This window comes from Ylistrum balloti, unplaced genomic scaffold, assembly GCF_031769215.1.
Source record: "Ylistrum balloti isolate Yb309-2 unplaced genomic scaffold, AGI_CSIRO_Ybal_v1 Utg370482, whole genome shotgun sequence".
NCBI lineage: Eukaryota > Metazoa > Mollusca > Bivalvia > Pectinida > Pectinidae > Ylistrum > Ylistrum balloti.
Genome location: NW_026782315.1, coordinates 273,918 through 293,727, shown reverse-complemented (window position 1 = coordinate 293,727; position 19,810 = coordinate 273,918). Strand labels below are relative to the sequence as shown.

Sequence of the window (19,810 nt, the reverse complement as noted above, 5' to 3'; positions counted from 1 at the left end):
AGACGTGTTCGAATGCTTCTCCTATTTTTATTCATAAAAACATATTTTAAAAAGTATATACAAATCTACTAACATGTTCATGAAAACATTGTCGGGCATTACATAATGTTCGTCATTACTTACGCGGGTATTATTCTCGCGATTTACCATTTTCTATTTTTAGTTTTAATTTTCTTTTTGTGGAATATATTATTTTATATGCAGTGTACATTAAGGTGTAATACCGTAATAAGTATGGATGAATAAGGGAGTATTTCTTATCAGCATCCATCGTCAGTATTATTATATTCAAAACAGATAGATGTATTCCTAAGATAGCATGTTTATATGTTTATATGCACAAATGAATATTGCATTCCTAAGATAGCATGTTTACATGTTTTTGTTGGTATTTTAATTATATACATTGTATTTCACGTCTAAAACAATACAGTTTAGCTTTTCGGTCATTTTTTGTTTTCTTTTTTATTTAAAAAATCCTCTTGTACATGTCAAACATTTTTGTTAACAATGGCAATTAATCATATTGTAAACACCTTCACTGAAAAATAAAAGGACATTTTTAACTTTATCAACATTTTACAAACAAATAAAAAGTGACTTATTTACACTTCTAGACATCTGGAGACTTTTATGTGACTATCTTCTGAAATAGGTAAAGGAAGACTTTGTACAATGTGAGTATTCACACTAGAAAAGTTATGCATATTAAAGTAATGATACAAGTTGGAGACAAGTTAACAATAACCAGGTCTAGTAACATTGTAAATGGTGGGAGAGAAACAACTGTATAAATCGCATCTACTTTTTCTCTCGGAACAAAGATTATACACTACAATAACAGATAAAAAATTATAATGCCTAAATTAGGTTTACAAATTTCATTGATTAAATCAACAATTGAGAAATAATCAAACCCAAAAGACGACCTCTAAGGGCCCGTTAGATCAATTAAAGTGTGTAATAAGCTTCCTGACTCTAGTTTCATGAAAATCAGGTGACAAAAGGAAAAATCTTTATCTAAACTTGTTACCATAGGAGAATATTGTTGGTGCTTTTTAAACTTAGTAAATGACATTTCGTTTCAGATTAAATAACTCTTGACATGTGAAACTACGTTCCGAAACTAACGAAACCAATGTTTGAAGGCTTAACGAAGATAAATGGCAAGTTGATACAGCTCAATCAGTAAAGTGTTCGATCGGAGATGCGCGGTTCGACATCCCATATTCGTGTGTTCTCTTAGAGCCGGGAAGCGTACCGGTCTCTACGCATGCTTACGTGGTTCTCTCCCTGGGCGAGCTGTTTCACCCAAATTGTTATCGATGACTTACGACGGATCTTCCGTAGGTTATTCAATGGCATAACCACCAGCAACTACAAACATCCCAAAATGACCCTGGCTGTTATGGGGCGATAATTGTATTTTTATCAACTAGACAGGATAGTGTTAGATGTGTAATGATTCGTCCTGAGATTTCAGATCCCAGTGTCCTCTTCCACAAACCCGTTCTGTACGGCGCAAATCAACTATCACAAAGCCACCACTTGAACTTTGCCCAAACGTTACAAGAGATCCAATTAATATGATATAGTTACTATGCGCTTGTTACTGCGACTATAAGAAGCGTTGAAGATATCGGTACAAGATAGTTTGATAGGCGTCTACATGATTAAAGTTTTAAAACATTTGCAGATTTACAGTAAAGGAGCCAAAAACGTTGTTTTAATTGGAAAGTTAGAAGAGGCGGTCTGTTTAAAATAATACTGTACAAAGGCGGACATTTTGTTCCCCCAAAATGAATAGCTTTATTGTTAAGTGAAATCAAACATAGTTACACATTGTATTATAATCTATTTTGAATTTTTTTTACAATTATATACTAAGCCATCTCTGATATGAGCAAAGCATAATGATTAAATTGACAGATAAACCAGTGTCATAGTAGCCATGCAATAAGTATAAGAATAGCATTGAGCACTTCACTCCATCGTCTTAATTATCAGGATGATGCAATATTTGTTACTAGTAATAAAGGTTAGGTTAAGGCCAGCCCAATGCACTATTCGGTTCACCAAACGGCGAATGTGTGCTCAAGTTTGCCCCAGTGGCATTAGTTGAAATCGTGATTATGATTAAACAAAACTCCCGATTGTCAACTGTTACCTCCACATGTCGCCTGCTACAAAGTCATCTTGACATGAATATCTTGAAAACGTTTTTAATGCGATAAATCGGAATCGTTAGAATTGTTTTTCGTTCATCAATATAGTTTAAATCATCATACTCATTACGTGCAACTTTAAGTACATCAAAACTTTTCTTAAAAAATCAAATGACTAGTATAGCAGTAAAGTAACCTCCCCCACCCCCCCCCCAAAAAAAAGTTAACTATCTAGAAACTTTCCTAATATGGGCAGACTGACTGTGATTCTTTCGACAATTTCAAAATAATATTAAAACGTCTTTCATGTTTCACAAGTCTATTTGTGCTGTTACACCGTCTCTATCAGATAACTTCAATTCTACGGCCATATAGTCATTAACGACCGTGATATCCTCGGTAATCCAGGCATTAATGGAAATAGTCGTAGATAAACCAGGAAATATCTTCAGACCACACACCAACATTATTATGTTTCTTTTTGTTGATGTCGTTAACAGGTAAAAAATACGTCACAGTGACTCACACTGAAGTGAAGTACACCCGGATACATAGATCAAATGTAACCTATTGATGACTGTCAGAGATTAAACAGAAAAATGGTGACGGACAGAATGACGTCATAAAATCGGTTTATGTTCTTCACCGCCTTGGTTGAGATTTTATCACACAATAAGCAAACAATACATACTTAGTGGCCTTATGACTTGTAACACCATCTCAATTAAACGCCGATACTTGAGAAGTGAACACTCAAGGTCACAAAAACAAACACAACCGAGTGTTAGCACGTTTACTGAGATGTGAAACATAGCGAGCAGGATGGCAAAGAACGGTCACAATTTGTCTTTAATTTTTATGTCATTATGTGTTATTTGGCAAGTCCAGGGACAGGTGCTCACAGCCGCCCGCAGGGAGGAAAATGCTCGAGCTCGACGGGAACAACAACTATTAATGAGAATACGACAGGAGGTGTCTGACATGGTACAAAAGGTCCGAGAGGAAACAATACTCCCTGCAATCGCCATGTACAGTACACAGATGTATGAATTGTCAGAGAGTGTCGTCAATATCTCTAGAGTATTCGCCAATCTGTCCGCAGAGGTTGAGGAACTCCAAGAAAATATCAAAAGTAAGGTGTAACACATATCATTATTTAATGCTTTAAGTCATATCTCTTCGATTGCATTGAAAATGCTGCCATTGTAAAATTATTAAAGTTAAAACTTTTTAAACCTACAAAATTGAGATTCAATTTTGCAAGTTTAAAAAGTTTTAACTTTAATAATTTTACAATGGCAGCATGAAATGTATATACCATTTAGTAAACAGGAGATTCCCTTGCTGAAAACTTATTTCCAATCATAGCATGATGAAGACTTATTTTATATTAGAATTTCATTCAGTTCCTATATTCAACTGGCCCAGTGACTGTGGGGATGGCTTGCAATGTTGATAATGTAAAAGATTCTCTAAATTGTAAATTTCTTCGTACCAAACATGTTTTTCTTCAAACAAAATAGTTTGTGTTGGGATCACTAGCTGGTGTGTATGTCCTCAACTGTCAAAAACCCATATTCGTTAATTCATGTTGTTATAACTAAATCTATCATATGTTATGGGAAACACGGAAAGGTCATTTCCCTATTTTTCTTATTCTTTTAAGTATGAAGCTTGTCCATAACGTGCGCACGTTAAAAACCCCCAGATATCCCCAGTGACTGTCTCGCATTATAGAAAAGTCTATGTAATTTGTGTTTGTATTCCTGTATATTCACGGTAGATTTTAGAATGGCAGCCATATTCATTTGTTTGTTTATCCGTTGCAGATGGCAGCCTGTCACCGCCATGTCCAGACCACTCATGGGTGCTACACGGAAGACATTGCTACTTTTTCAGTAACAGTTACGCGAACTGGCAGTCTGCCCAAGTAAGCATATATATAAACTGACGGTATGATTTCCAAACGCAAAACAAGTTTGGTCGGCTACTTTATGTAACTTGATAACAGTGTACAATCACTGGAGCGGGTATTAAGGTAATATATCGATACTAATGGTAAAAATATCGATAGGAAAAAAAATATATATATTTGATCGGTTAATTTACTGACGATACATGTATACCGTCATAAAAGCATGCAGGGCGACTCGATCATCTATCACTGGTAGTCCGCCATTATTGATACCTTTGTTTCGGTAAGAGCCAGCAGCAAAAAACAATGAAACTAGTCATGAATGCAAACATTGGATAGTGTTAAACAGAAATATCAAAATGTTAGGACGATAGGCCACTCTGAAACATAACGGCGAAAAATAATTTCTAAACACTTCTTCTTTACACCAGTTAAAATGAACGGACCAGCCGAATTAAATGATCCGAGTTTTAATTTGCTTTTTACAGAGTACGTGCCTCAGTCTGCACGCCACACTAGCCAAGGCAAGCACGCCAGCACTCAACGATGTTCTCAAGAGGGAAGCTAAAGCTCGAGGTATCACCTATAACATGTGGCACAAATATCTAAGTTTAAGTGCAGAGATGATATATTACAATGTATTAATTTGAAAATCAAATTGTATTTAGTTAATTATAGAAAGGCATATACGACACACATTTCCATCAATTAAACAAATCAAATGAAATAAAGAATATGGGGTCAATACTAAAAGATTTTTTTTAGAATGAAATACAAAAAAATGGGGGTAAAAATAAAATCAGAGGCCTTGTCTCTAAAGCAATAAATATTTCAAGAATATAGTGTTTGTAATTATAACAGGAAATGGTTAAAAGAACAAAATAACTGTCATCAAAGAGGCCACTGAAAAGTTTCGGATGGATAGCTAGGTATCTTCTGTTCGATCGACGACACAGATGTTGTCTTCTTTAAAGGCATTCTGGGATATATTTCCTTAAAGGCATGCTGGGATACATTTCCATCTCTGGATAGCAATATTCCTGCATCTTCAACCTATGGTATTTACATGTCACAGTTGATTCGATATCCATGGGCCTGTTCCCATTATCACGGTTTTCGTGCAAGAACTCGTCAACTGACTGACAAACTCGTAACACAAGGGTTCGACAGTTGCAGGTTGATGGAAATTATGGGGAAGTTTTATGGTCGCCATAGTGATCTTATTGAGAAATATTCCATTTCTTTGTGTGGCAAAAGCTGGACGTATTTGATGCTCGTTAGTTTGTCTGTTGGTTCGGTTATTGTACACCTTGCTCTCATTTGAGAACGTGACATTACTTATGATGGGTGTTGTCGATGAAGTAGAAGACGCTTACACTTCCGAATCACCTGGTCTTATTCTCCTTGTAGTTTTTCATTAGTCTCTGTGTAAATCTTTCTTTTTTTCAATGCTTTTTGTAGCAACATTGAACACAATGACTACATTTTACGCAAAGAAATGCAATAATATGTTTTAAGTTACCACAGCAATCAAAAACTTCTCCATATTCTTTATCAATCTGCATTTCGGCTCGACACCCTACTATATAATTGTAGTTGTCAGTACCATTTACATATAAATCGTTATATTAGAACATTTGAATATCGAATAAATTTGACATATATGTGTAAATAAACCATGGATTATTTCCTTTCTATCGTCATCTCAGCCTGAAATATATGTAGATAGGTCTAACAGAGACAATTACACCTCGACATTTACGCATTACAAACATTATTCCCACCTTTTCTGGAGTTTAAGGATATAGATGTGTTTGATCTTCTTACCATTTTCGTGGTTTATTTAGCATAATTTTTATGTATCGTTGAAATTAGGCTGGTGAGTGTTTTGATCCATTTTACCAGGCGACACGTTTTGGATTGGCGGACACGATCGTTTTGAGGAAAATACATGGGAATGGATCGGCGACGGTAGTTTAATAACGTACACGGATTGGGGCCCGGACCAACCAAACGATGTCCGCGCTGGACAAGATTGTCTTGAACTTCTGATGAAGTTCCAGTTCCGGTGGAATGATCGCGAGTGCACTGAATCGCAAAGATATATTTGTGAGACTCCGGTTTCCAACCGCCGTAATTAACACTTTCTCTCAGAACAATTAGTTTCTGCCGGTGTTGAGAGTGACAAAAAATCTACAGTACTATCTACACATAAGTCTTCAAGTGTATAGAAAACGGATAGCTTCCTTGAGTGTAAATGAGTGCCAATGTGTTGTGATAATTTTGTGAAAATACTTTATTTGGTAATCTAACCATGTCATGCAGTCATGCAGGGCTACAATGAAGGTGTCAATTTGTCTCCGTTTGGTTGACTTGTATAAATATATTTGTACTTAAATTGTAGTCTACATACATGTACTTCCTTTATTTCTATTTTTCAAAAGAAATGTTTTCAGCATAAATACAAGAATGTACACAACCCTGATAAGATCAGTATTTGGCAATTTCTCAAACATAGATTTAAAAACATGAAAATTATACTACAGCAAATTTCATTAAAATAGTATTATTAATAATATTAATAAGTTGAAATTATAATAAATCCAAGTAAATCTAAATTTAAGAAACCACATGATTGTGATACTTCATTCTTTTTACAAAGAAAATAAAAAATTGATTAGTTGTCAATATTTTATTACAAAAATTGAATAGATATACAGATGTAGGCTGTTTTATCAGTCTACTAAAACCTATATCCCTATACATGGATATACACATATATACCCTTTAATCCAAATCACAGATGATTTAATTCAAGGCGATGTGTGTTCATGGAAGTTAGTTACAAATTAGTGAATTATAATCTGCAGCTTTTGTTATAGTACTATAAGTCTGTATATTAGTACATATCTAGTTTACATCTATAAACATACATGTTCACACCTAGTAGGTGATGGCATAGTCACAATTCAATGGGATCTAAAATGAAACATTACTTTAACCATTCTTACAAAACATGCTATCATATACAACCTGAGTCAGGCAGGATTCTCGGAATAAAATATCCATGGCCCAATTGAGTGTTAAAAATGAAACCAAAAAACAAATAAATAATTAATCGACACACAATAAAGTTGATATGAATACTAAAGAAAGATGTACAAACTGAATGAACGTAGCTTAAGCAAAAATGTTATTTTCCAAAACAAGTCTTTCTCTTGTCAAGATGTAAAACAAGAACAACTACTGGATAGAAAATATTACCATGTTTAACTAATGTCACAATTTCTGTTGTATCTTAAGTTTCATATATTTCCAATAATATCTGTCTCTGCAAAAAATAAGTGAAGCACTTTTCGTTTCCAATTAATAAAACTAACTCCTAAGTATGAAGCAAAATACTCTTGATCAGCAACATTTATTTTACAGATGAAAAAAACAAACATTTTTTGGAGATGTGAAAATGTTCATGACTTTGAAATATGCATGGAAAAGACATGAATGTCATTGAATGAATAGAAAATGTGAATGTCAAGGAAATGCCACCAAGTAATATAATTTACAATGGTCATAATGGAAGAAGGATGTAAGGCCAAGTACTGTGTAGAAATTACATACTTTTAGGATATGAAATGAAACATTTATAAATAATTATATCATCAGGGGTAAATGGGAAACAATAAGACAAGAGTACAGTAAAAATGATAAAAAATGTGTACATGTAAAACATAATGACTAGAAATACTATGTATAGATATCGATGTCTTGGGAGAAGAAAAACATCATAAAGCACTTTTTGTCACAACTAATTGTAAATATTTTAAGCCAATTTTTCATTTTATTAATACAAAAATCATTTACTTTCAATTCTTGACTTGTGAATAAAAAGAAAAATTAACTTAAAGTTACAGCCAGAGTCATTTAAGGATGTGCCAGGTTTGGGAGGCATAGGAAAGCTCATTCCTCTGGGTTCTTGTTTTACAGGCATGTCTTAAGTACATTTGAAATGATTCGTAGGTTTCCCTAGTCCATTATGAAACAAGATGTTGTTAATTTATATGAAGAACAATAAACTGTGTTGACAGACACAAATGAATATCCCAACAAACATCAGGAATGCCTCCCCCTTCTCTAGCAACCTGAATACCCCCACTATCAACATGAATACTCCCCCAACACCCTGAATACCCCCACTATCAACATGAATACTCCCCCAACAACCTGAATACCACCACTATCAACATGGATACTCCCCCAACACCCTGAATACCCCCACTATCAACATGGATACTCCCCCAACAACCTGTATACCTCCACTATCAACATGGATACTCCCCCAACAACCTGTATACCTCCACTATCAACATGGATACTCCCCCAACAACATGTATACATCCACTATCAACATGGATACTCCCCCAACAACCTGTATACCTCCACTATCAACATGGATACTCCCCCAACAACCTGAATACCCCCACTATCAACATGGATACTCCCCCAACAACCTGTATACCTCCACTATCAACATGGATACTCCCCCAACAACCTGAATACCCCCACTATCAACATGGATACTCCCCCAACAATCTGAATACCCCCACTATCAACATGGATACTCCCCCAACAACCTGTATACCTCCACTATCAACATGGATACTCCCCCAACAACCTGTATACCTCCACTATCAACATGGATACTCCCCCAACAACCTGTATACCTCCACTATCAACATGGATACTCCCCCAACAACCTGAATACCCCCACTATCAACATGGGTACTCCCCCAACAACCTGTATACCTCCACTATCAACATGGATACTCCCCCAACAACCTGAATACCCCCACTATCAACATGGATACTCCCCCAACAATCTGAATACCCCCACTATCAACATGGATACTCCCCCAACACCCTGAATACCCCCTCTATCAACATGGATACTCCCCCAACAACCTGAATACCCCCACTATCAACATGGATACTCCCCCAACAACCTGTATACCTCCACTATCAACATGGATACTCCCCCAACAACCTGTATACCTCCACTATCAACATGGATACTCCCCCAACAACCTGTATACCTCCACTATCAACATGGATACTCCCCCAACAACCTGTATACCTCCACTATCAACATGGATACTCCCCCAACAACATGTATACCTCCACTATCAACATGGATACTCCCCCAACAACCTGTATACCTCCACTATCAACATGGATACTCCCCCAACACCCTGTATACCTCCACTATCAACATGGATACTCCCCCAACAACCTGAATACCCCCACTATCAACATGGATACTCCCCCAACAACCTGTATACCTCCACTATCAACATGGATACTCCCCCAACACCCTGAATACCCCCACTATCAACATGGATACTCCCCCAACAATCTGAATACCCCCACTATCAACATGGATACTCCCCCAACAACCTGAATACCTCCAACATGGATACTCCCCCAACAACCTGAATACCCCCACTATCAACATGGATACTCCCCCAACAACCTGTATACCTCCACTATCAACATGGATACTCCCCCAACAACCTGTATACCTCCACTATCAACATGGATACTCCCCCAACAACCTGTATACCTCCACTATCAACATGGATACTCCCCCAACAACCTGAATACCCCCACTATCAACATGGATACTCCCCCAACAACCTGTATACCTCCACTATCAACATGGATACTCCCCCAACAACCTGAATACCCCCACTATCAATATGGATACTCCCCCAACAACCTGAATACCCCCACTATCAACATGGATACTCCCCCCAACAACCTGAATACCCCCACTATCAACATGGATACTCCCCCAACAACCTGAATACCTCCATAAGCAACATAAATTAACCCCCACCAGGAACAGGAATATTCCCACCAGAAGAAGTTTGGAACTATTTTGTTTTGTTAGCTGCGTTAAAAGATGGACTTATGAAATAAACTTAAGTCCTGTCTGAATAATTTCCTTCTTTTTTTATCTTCAAGACTATCCAATGTTGCTCTCATCATTTTGCAAAAAATTCTGAATGAAATTTAAAAAATTGAAGGGCTGTAGCTCTGGAAAAGATTAATTGACCATAACCAAATAAGAACTTCAATTAACAGAGAACTAATAAAAATCACAGGACTGTCTTTATCTGTTGAAAGTGTTAATGAGCAGAAACAATTCAAAATCAGGATGAAATGAGAGACAATGGTAACATTACATGTCCTGACCATGTGGAGGCATAGAATCTAGTGCCAACCTTCACTTTTCCCACACATATGTATGAAACATTTGTCACCTGTCTGTGACATTTGTCACGATATCATATTTTACTGAAAAGCACATGACAAGACAACATGTCTCATGGCTATACAAGGTAGGGCAGATATTTTAAGCTTTTATTAACTGATGTACCACCTTACCATATTAACTCGACAATAAGTTTACCCTGACATCAAATTCATACCACAAACATGTCTGGTAATAAGCCCATGTCTAGTCAATTGTGTGTTTGATAATAAGCTTGTGTCTGATGCTTCTATCTACTTATAAGCCTATATTTTGCAATATGCTGTTGTCCGATGCTTACTTCTACTAATAAGCCTTTGTATAATAATAAACTTTCCTATGCCTGATAATTGCAGAAGACTGTTTTGTAATAAGCTTGTATGATAAATAAGTCTGTGTCATGTGATAAATAACCAGATGTCTGGTAATAAGCCTTTGTCTGGAAACACATGAGCTAGAATCTGGTGAAAAGTCTATGTTTTGTAATATATATATAGCAAATGTCTGATGACACACCTGTGTATGGTGACATGCCTGTGTCTGGTGACACACCTGGTGACATGCCTGTGTCTGGTGACACACCTGGTGACATGCCTGTGTCTGGTAACACACATGGTGACATGCCAGTGTCTGCTGACACACCTGGTGACATGTCTGTGTCTGGTAACACACCTGGTGACATGCCACACATGTGTCCTGTGTCTGGTGACACACCTGATACACACTGGTGACATGCCTGTGTCTGGTGATGTCTGGTAACAACACATGTGTCTGGTGACATGCCTATGTCTGGTAACAACACATTTGTCTGGTGACATGCCTATGTCTGGTGGCAGGCCTTAAAGAAAAGACGACAATTAATGCCACTTTCACATTGTCCTGTAAAAAGCATACAGATCAAATACAAATGAGAAGTTAGCAAGTCTTTAATCAACCAGACAAATAGAGCAACAACTGTTTTATAGGGGAGGGGATAGAGGAGGGGATAGGGGAGAGTCTCTGAAACGGAGATATTTGTTGACAGTTCATAATTACAAAACCATACCAGCTTTAAAACAGGATAAAATAATGACCTCAAACAGTTCTATATATGGTCAGATTAATAATTCATGACAATAGAACAGAAATATGTCATTATTCACATAGACAAATATTGATTTGGGAAGCCCGGTGACTGACACTATACTCAAAGAATACTGCTACAAAAGACACAATATAACATATATGTACATACCCTATGTAGAGTGTAGTTTGATCATCTTGGCAGTATTAATCATAGAGACAAACATTTCAAACAGCAACAATTCTCTGAAGGACTATATTAACAACGGTTTTTATATTCACAGTAGGTATACCCTAATTTAAAATATTTGTTTAAAAAAAAGTTCTAATTTTTTTCATATTTAAGAATTCTGTAAACAAATACTCAAGGAATACCAGGTACTTAAAAAATAATATGCTGATTTAGTCACTTAGTCATCTGTTAAAAAGAAAATTAAAACATTATGTAGTTCTATCACAGTAAATTAGGGAAACATTGATAATAATTACTGATAACAATATAAATTAAAAATATGATATGCTGTATATGAAAATGATGTCCACTTATCTTATCATCAATGTTACATTGTAACATTAACACATCAAAGTGTCTCACTCACCATTTCTGCAGGTTTCATTGAGAACTCCTGGGAGGATTTTTTTATTAAAAAAATGTTTTAAAAAAAATCTTCAATAAATGATGTTTTGTAATAGACAGGAGTCACCATATTAAATTAAGATATTTAAACAAAGGTCAAATTAAAATCAATCATTACTTAAGAGATTTATATATTTTGTATTTTACTGTTACAATCTAATTATGAATTTTCGGTAGTTTATTAAGTAACATAAAGATTAAAAAATTGAAATAAATAAATTTTCAGACATACATGTATACAGTTTTGATTTTATTATATAATATCATTACCTTTACCTGACGTGTGATGTTAACAAAGCATTAACACAGTCACTGTTGTCACATGATAGGATTGCTGTAGGTTAGATAAAAGGATGATTTTTTCCCGTAACCATGACTGGAGAGCAAAACATGTCAGTGTTTGCTTGAAATAGGGAAGGTTTACTGTAAGGGGGCTGGAAAGATATCTCCAGAAAACACTACTAGACAGTAAACAATAATGTCTAGGAGATCAGATGAAAATTTATGGAACAGCCGGTACTTTTATAAAAGGACAAAAATTCATACAGACAAAAATAAAAGTAAAAATGATAATAATAATAATGACAAAATATAAACAAATGAATAAACATTTCACATGCTAAACTGTACATAATAATATCTGTAGAAGAATAACAAGACAAGCTGACGAGGGTGATAACAAGTTAAATAGAAGGCATTCATATTACTTGTGATATTTGTCATAACATTTCCATCACAGTACAATGATATATTTCCTGACTTCCTATCAGACTCAATTCTGATATTACAAAATGTATACTTTTACTTATCTTTTGTAATACCTTCCTACAGGATCTGTCTGGTATTAAATAAATGTTTTTTGCTGCTTTTTTAAAAAATAAACTAAAATTTATAAAACATGAAGACATGAGTATGAAACAATAAAAGTTTTATCTGTATCAGCTCATTAAAAATACAGTTAAAAGGCCAAAACAAACACAAATAATGACCAACAGCTCTACCTGATTGGAAATATTGTTTATAATAAATATGATGAACGCTACGGACAACATAAGAATGTTGTCTAATTTGACTAAGGTGGCAGTAGTGAGAAATAGAATCATAGACATTTAACCTTTGTCCTTTAAAAGCAGACATTGGAAGAAGTTAAGGCACTCGTAAAAAGGAACCATTATTGTTAGTGATGTACAAGTGTATCACGTATTAACTGAAGCAATCACACAAACTTTGACCATAAGCAGTTTTATACAGCACCTGAACACCCTAGAGTGTACACTGTGGGTAGCTGGGTATTGAAAAGATTGCTTACGTCGACCTTAGTGAGATGAGTGTGATTGTTACCTTGATGGTACTGGGATTTCACCAGGTTTTGTTTCATAGTATGCACATGTGCTGTTTAGACCAACAGGAAAAATTTAATTATTATGAAATCAGGAAGATCGCAGTTTTAGCAGTATCTGTGGATATATCAAACGTGTTATGGATATATAGAACAGACACTTCAGTAAAATACTATTACTGGGACACAAGTATGATGTAAACAGGTCAACAGGACAGAAGTATGATGTAAACAGATCTTTGGGACGGAAATATCTTGTAAACAGATCTTTGGGATGGAAATATGTTGTAAACAGGTCTATTGGACAGAAAACTATTGACCTATTGGACAGAAATATGTTGTAAACAGGTCTATTGGACAGAAAACTATTGACCTATTGGACAGAAATATGTTGTAAACAGGTCTATTGGACAGAAAACTATTGACCTATTGGACAGAAATATGTTGTAAACAGGTCTATTGGACAGAAATATGATACGACAGATACGAACAGATATTGACCTATTGGACTTTTGGACAGAAATATGTTGTAAACAGGTCTATTGGACAGAAATATGATACGAACAGATCTTTTGGACGGAAATATGTTGTAAACAGGTCTATTGGACAGAAAACTATTGACCTATTGGACAGAAATATGTTGTAAACAGGTCTATTGGACAGAAATATGATACGAACAGATCTTTTGGACAGAAATATGTTGTAAACAGGTCTATTGGACAGAAATATGATATGAACAGATCTTTTGGACGGAAATATGTTGTAAACAGGTCTATTGGACAGAAATATGATATGAACAGATCTTTTGGACTGAAATATGTTGTAAAGAGATCTATTGGACAAAAACATGATGTAAAATAATCAATTGGACAAAATATGACATAAACAAATCTATTAGACAAAAATATGGTGTAAACTAGTGATTCCTATTGTACCCATTCATGTTGCTGGGCAGACTAGAGCACAGCAATCACAATATGAATCAGTTTCCTAACCTCGCATCCAATAACAGATGATCTACTAGAGGATATCACATCAATGTATATATTTTTATATACACCTTGTTTACTTTGGAACTTTAAGAAGATATCGAGAAATTTTGTTAGTACAATTAATATCAAGGAAATATTTGTGTGTAGTAAGAGTTATGTGCCTTATCTATAGATCGGTTTAAACACAGAGAATACTTTTGTCATCTGCAGCCGACACCTACCTTCATTTCTATAACTCTAAAACTTAAAATAATCAAAATATAGACTTCATTTAAGACTAAAGATTGACATATAATGATATTCTCTAACATTACCAAAAACGAAGGAAAAAAATCTCCAAATTTTTTACAAAAAATAAAATTGAATAAATCACAATTTCAAATTTGGAGCAGTAATTAATTTGAAAAGTTCACAAACTAGAAGTGTATAATTCATAAATAAATGATACTAAAATGAATTACTGGCATGATTTGTAAGGTAGCATATATCCTTAATATAAATGATATATATGATGTGTAGGTCTCCAATCTGGAAAGCAGTAAGTCACAGGAACATTAAATTAAAAGTAGAATTTATCATTACTAATCAATGGGAATAATATTTAATATAATAACTACAGCTGATATTTGGCATTGGTGAAAACTAGTGGTCCAACGTTCAATATGAAAACACAACCAAAAAAAAAAAAGTTTGTAAATCAAAGAAACATCACCAGAAAAGTAAATGGAATACATCATAAAAATTGAGACTTTATACAAGTGAGAATCTAACAGGTGTAGTAAGTTTATAATAGAAACTTTGTCGACAATTAAAAATTATGATACTACCTGGTAAAGTACCTGGAATGTTGTTTCGGAAATCGTATCAATAAAACTTACATTTGTTTTCAGTTACTTTCAGTTCTTTATATGAAATTGATAACACCAATGACCTCTTTCACAAATGTTTTCTTCAGTTTGAGTATATTGAATAAACAAATCAAACGAAATATAAATTATCTGATGCGAATACAGCTATGAGATCAATCAAAATTATATTTGTATATATATGTATAATACATGTGGATTCACTGGAAATTCCGAATTTACGATCATATGGAATTCAAAATATTCGTTTTAATCTTAAAGTAAATAAATACAGATAAGACAAACAGATAACCATTTTTTCTTGACAAAAAAGCATAGATGTAGAGTTGATGATGATGATGATGATGATGATGATGATGATGATGATGATGATGATGATGATGATGATGATGATGATGATGATGATGTTTATGATGGTGATGAAGATGACGTTTATGACAACGATGAAGACAACAACAACAATAACGATGATGACAATGGTGATGACGTCCTAAAAGGAATGATCAAAGTGACTTCTCTCCAATTACTACTGGTAAGTAAATAGTTCTCTACATCATTGTAATGTATATCAAATAAGCATTCTTTTGACACAGTCTTGGCTGAACATTTCACTGAGCAAGCAGTACACAGCCCACAGTAAATCTGTGAGTGAGTTACACAGCTCACTGTACATCTAAGTGAATGAGACACACAGCTCACTGTACATCTGTGAGTGAGAGAGTTACACAGCTCACTGTATATCTGTAATTGAATGAGACACACAGCTCACTGTACATCTATGAATGAGTGAGATACACAGCTCACTGTACATCTGTGAGTGAGACACAGCTCACTGTACATCTGTGAGTGAGACACAGCTCACTGTACATCTGTAAGTGAGTGAGATACACAGCTTACTCTACATATACAAGTGAGCGAGATACACAGCTCACTGTACATCTGTAAGTGAGTGAGATACACAGCTTACTGTACATATGCAAGTGAGCGAGATACACAGCTCACTGTACATCTGTAAGTGAGTGAGATACACAGCTTACTCTACATATACAAGTGAGCGAGATACACAGCTCACTGTACATCTGTAAGTGAGTGAGATACACAGCTTACTGTACATATACAAGTGAGTGAGATACACAGCTTACTGTACATATACAAGTGAGTGAGATACACAGCTTACTGTACATATACAAGTGAGTGAGATACACAGCTTACTGTACATATACAAGTGAGCGAGATACACAGCTCTCTATATTGAAACCCTGATTTGTTTTTTCACCATGTTAAATGCAGTTTAAGACATGACATTTATACATTTATACACACATACCAACAAACATTCAATCATATCTATACACATTTACATACATACATTCAACCATGCAATCATATCCATACACATATATGTACATACAAACAAAAATTCAATAGTTTACATAAAAGAATAAGTTAAAATAAATAGATATAAAATCTTTGGTTTGCCATAATTGGAAAATCAATCTACCAAAGGTTTTTTTTATTGTTTGTTCTTAAAAGGACAGGTCACATCAAACTTACTCTCATTTAATTATTTAACTTTAATTTTTAACATTTCAGTTTTCATATAACTAAGAAAGCTGTTACTTTTTGAACATCAACATCATCAGCAATAACACTAACAAAATTCACACAGATGACAGTACATGTATGTTCATCCTCCTCTTGTTTTATATTACATCCCAATCTATTTACCCTCCTAACAATACATAGTTCACTCTCATTAAAGCACATTATAGTTCACTATCTTTACAAAACACAAAGCTCACTCTCATTAAAGCACACTATAGTTCACTATCTTTACAATCTGAAAGGTTTAACAAAGAAGTGGTAGAAGATGTTCGTGAGACAGATTTTTCTATGAGATTTTCTTTCTTGGATTTTTTCTTTGAATGGTCCTCCATCTCCTTGATTCTATCCCTCGGTGTTTTTGATGACTCTGATCTACTGCGTGAGACCTTTGACCCTGACGATTTACTTTCTTTTACTTTCACTTTAGTGGATGATGATGCTGAACCTGTACTCTTGGTTCCAACTGAGCCATCTTGACTAGCACTGTCATCATCAGTTTTAAGATTTCTTTCAAATTTTGGCACATCCCACGATAATTTGTGTGGTTTAGTTGGTGGCTTGGAGCCTCTGAAATGTACATCTTCATTTTTGTCATGTACTGATATTTCGGTTATACTCATTTGACTAAATTGTTTTGACAACTCTTTTGAATGATCTCTCTTTTTTGGAGCAACTACTTTTGACACTTCGATATCACTTTCTGAATCATCTGTAGGTGGCGCCATCGCCTGTGCGATAGACAATGGCGACACACGATTGTAGCTGAACTTCCTGTTAGATGATTTTGGACTTTGTTTTGGGGTACCTCCTGGAGTTTTGACATACTTTGTGTGGTTTCGAGGTCGTCCATTGGCTATTGGAGTATGATTCTGTGGAAAATGTTGTATTTTATGCTCTGGGGAGGTGGATGAAATTTTGTCAATGAGATCCGGATCAGATATTAAAGCCTGACCCTTCGTTAAGTCAATATCCTGTTCCCATGCCAGCTGTTGCAACATGTTAGAAAACATGTGTCCCTTGTCATCATCATAATTGTCCATGGAATCATGTGAACCCCGCCTGCGGTGTTTACGATGTACTTCTGTGAGATGAAGTGGGCCAGTTATTCCTAATTTCTTGTGTCGTTTCATCTGTTTCATCACTTCCTTGCCTGCTTTCTGTAACAGTATCATAAAACCAAATTTTATATGTTAATAAAAAATAAATTTTGCTTCACTTTAAAGGACATTGTAAGAAGTTCAGATATACCTAGTAATGTACTACAAAAGGTCCCAGATTTCTGAAAATATAGAATGAAGCCAAAAGATACAGCATTATGGTTTTTTCAAATGAACAAGTGAACACATTTCTTTATCATAATCTTTAAAAACAATGAAAATAAATTCTGTATGAAGAAATACCCTTGGAAGATGCCAAGAAATGATAACTGAATATAAAATGTATGTACTTCTATAACAGTAACTGTGAAAATGATGAGTTTGAAATAAATTATTAGTTACATCTCAAACTAAAGGTTCCATAAGTACATTTTCCAGGCTGCATGTTCCCTCTACCTTTCAGTCTCACATTTAGGTGGTAATACTGATTGTTTTAAATATCTTATATTTTCAGTGATACATGTATTGACGAGGAAAATTAAAACGAGCTATAAATTGGAATGGCCTCCTAATTGTCAACATGACATGTCAAACTCAATGTCCCACCTTCCAGGCAATGACAGCAGCTTTCCTGCGTCTGGCGATTGTCTTGTTTGAGCTCTTAATCACTACAAGAGCCCTTCTGTCTTCTTCCTCTTTGTCACTGTATGCAGCTAATTCTGCCACTGGCCGACCAGTTAGACGGGCAGAATACTCTTTTTGAAACTGAAGCAGCTGTTTCTTGGAGAAACTCCTCTCTAATACAACAACAATTTTGGCCCACTGAAATAGACAACAATTCAGTAGTACCATTTTGGCCCAGGCCCACTGAAATAGTCTGAACATCTCAGTAAATAAGTCTGGCTTGGCCCTGGGTCCCTTTGACAATGTAGAACAATTTTGGCCTACTTTGTTGTCAACATTTCAACAAAACAATTTTAGCAAGAGACCAACTGAAACTGACATCTCAGCAGAAAAATTCTGGCCCACTGGCATAGACAACATCTTAGCAGAACAACTTTTGGCCAATTAAAAAATCAAAATCTCAGCAGAGCAGCTATGGTCCACCGCCCTTAGCAGAACAAATTTGACACAGTCAAGTCAAATAAAATGACAATAATTTTATGTCTGTTGTAAAATTTTAACACATCAAGTAACATATTTTATATTTTCTCATTTGAAAACATTGTGAAACTAGAGTGAATGTTAAATAAACCATTAAGCTTGATAATTGCCATGGAAATAATCTGACCTGTTTGCGCCATTCCTTCTCCGATTTTGAAATAACCATTTGGTAAGTATTGCCCATCATGGCGATCAACATGTTGAGGAGAAGAATCGGCACCAAGATCATAAACACTGCAAACACCATCTTGGTCAGCCATGCATACTTGGTGTTGTTGAAATCCTGGTACTGCAATACCAAAGATTGGTGGTGTAATACAGAGAACATAATTGACTCAGCATAATATAAATTTTGATTGACTGAGTGTTATATAAGCATCTATTGACTCATTGTAATACAGGATTCTATTGACTCATTGTAACACAGGATTCTATTGACTCAGTATACTATAGAAATGTATTGTCTTGGTGTAATACAGCTGGGATCTCTATGTAACACAATCTAATGACTTCTGAGAGTAATACAGGGATCTAATGATTCCGTGTGATACAAGGTTCTATTGATTTAGTGTAATACAAGGTTCTATTGACCTAGTGTAATACAAAGTTCTATTGACCTAGTGTAATACAAAGTTCTATTGACTTAGTGTAATACATA

At 35.1% G+C, this 19,810-nt stretch overlaps 2 protein-coding genes across 2 annotated transcripts in view; one reads left to right on the top strand and one right to left on the bottom strand.

Annotated features, from left to right (window-relative positions):
- The first annotated feature begins 2,973 nt into the window (after positions 1 to 2,973).
- On the top strand, positions 2,974 to 6,483 carry LOC132555396 (perlucin-like protein). The gene is made up of 4 exons (XM_060219743.1): positions 2,974 to 3,297; positions 3,995 to 4,095; positions 4,569 to 4,656; positions 5,986 to 6,483. The coding sequence occupies exons 1-4, from the start codon at positions 2,988 to 2,990 to the stop codon at positions 6,219 to 6,221; spliced, it is 735 nt and encodes a 244-aa protein (XP_060075726.1). The 5' UTR covers positions 2,974 to 2,987; the 3' UTR covers positions 6,222 to 6,483.
- A 10,620-nt stretch (positions 6,484 to 17,103) lies between these two features.
- Positions 17,104 to 19,810, bottom strand: part of LOC132555394 (transient receptor potential cation channel subfamily V member 5-like) — a 60,665-nt gene continuing 57,958 nt past the window's right edge. Inside the window, exons 13-15 of the mRNA XM_060219741.1 lie at positions 19,280 to 19,441; positions 18,595 to 18,810; positions 17,104 to 18,048 (exon numbers count right to left, since the gene is read on the bottom strand). Coding sequence (XP_060075724.1) covers positions 17,104 to 18,048; positions 18,595 to 18,810; positions 19,280 to 19,441 — 1,323 coding nt within the window. The remainder of the gene's footprint in view (positions 18,049 to 18,594; positions 18,811 to 19,279; positions 19,442 to 19,810) is intronic.

What these genes read in the sequence shown, in the direction of transcription:
- LOC132555396 (XM_060219743.1), top strand. Translation starts at nt 2,988, where the DNA reads ATGGCAAAGAACGGTCACAATTTGTCTTTAATTTTTATGTCATTATGT. An exon ending in CGAACTGGCAGTCTGCCCAA is followed by an intron (nt 4,096 to 4,568) that starts GTAAGCATATAT and finishes TGCTTTTTACAG; the next exon opens with AGTACGTGCCTCAGTCTGCA. An exon ending in GAGGGAAGCTAAAGCTCGAG is followed by an intron (nt 4,657 to 5,985) that starts GTATCACCTATA and finishes CCATTTTACCAG; the next exon opens with GCGACACGTTTTGGATTGGC.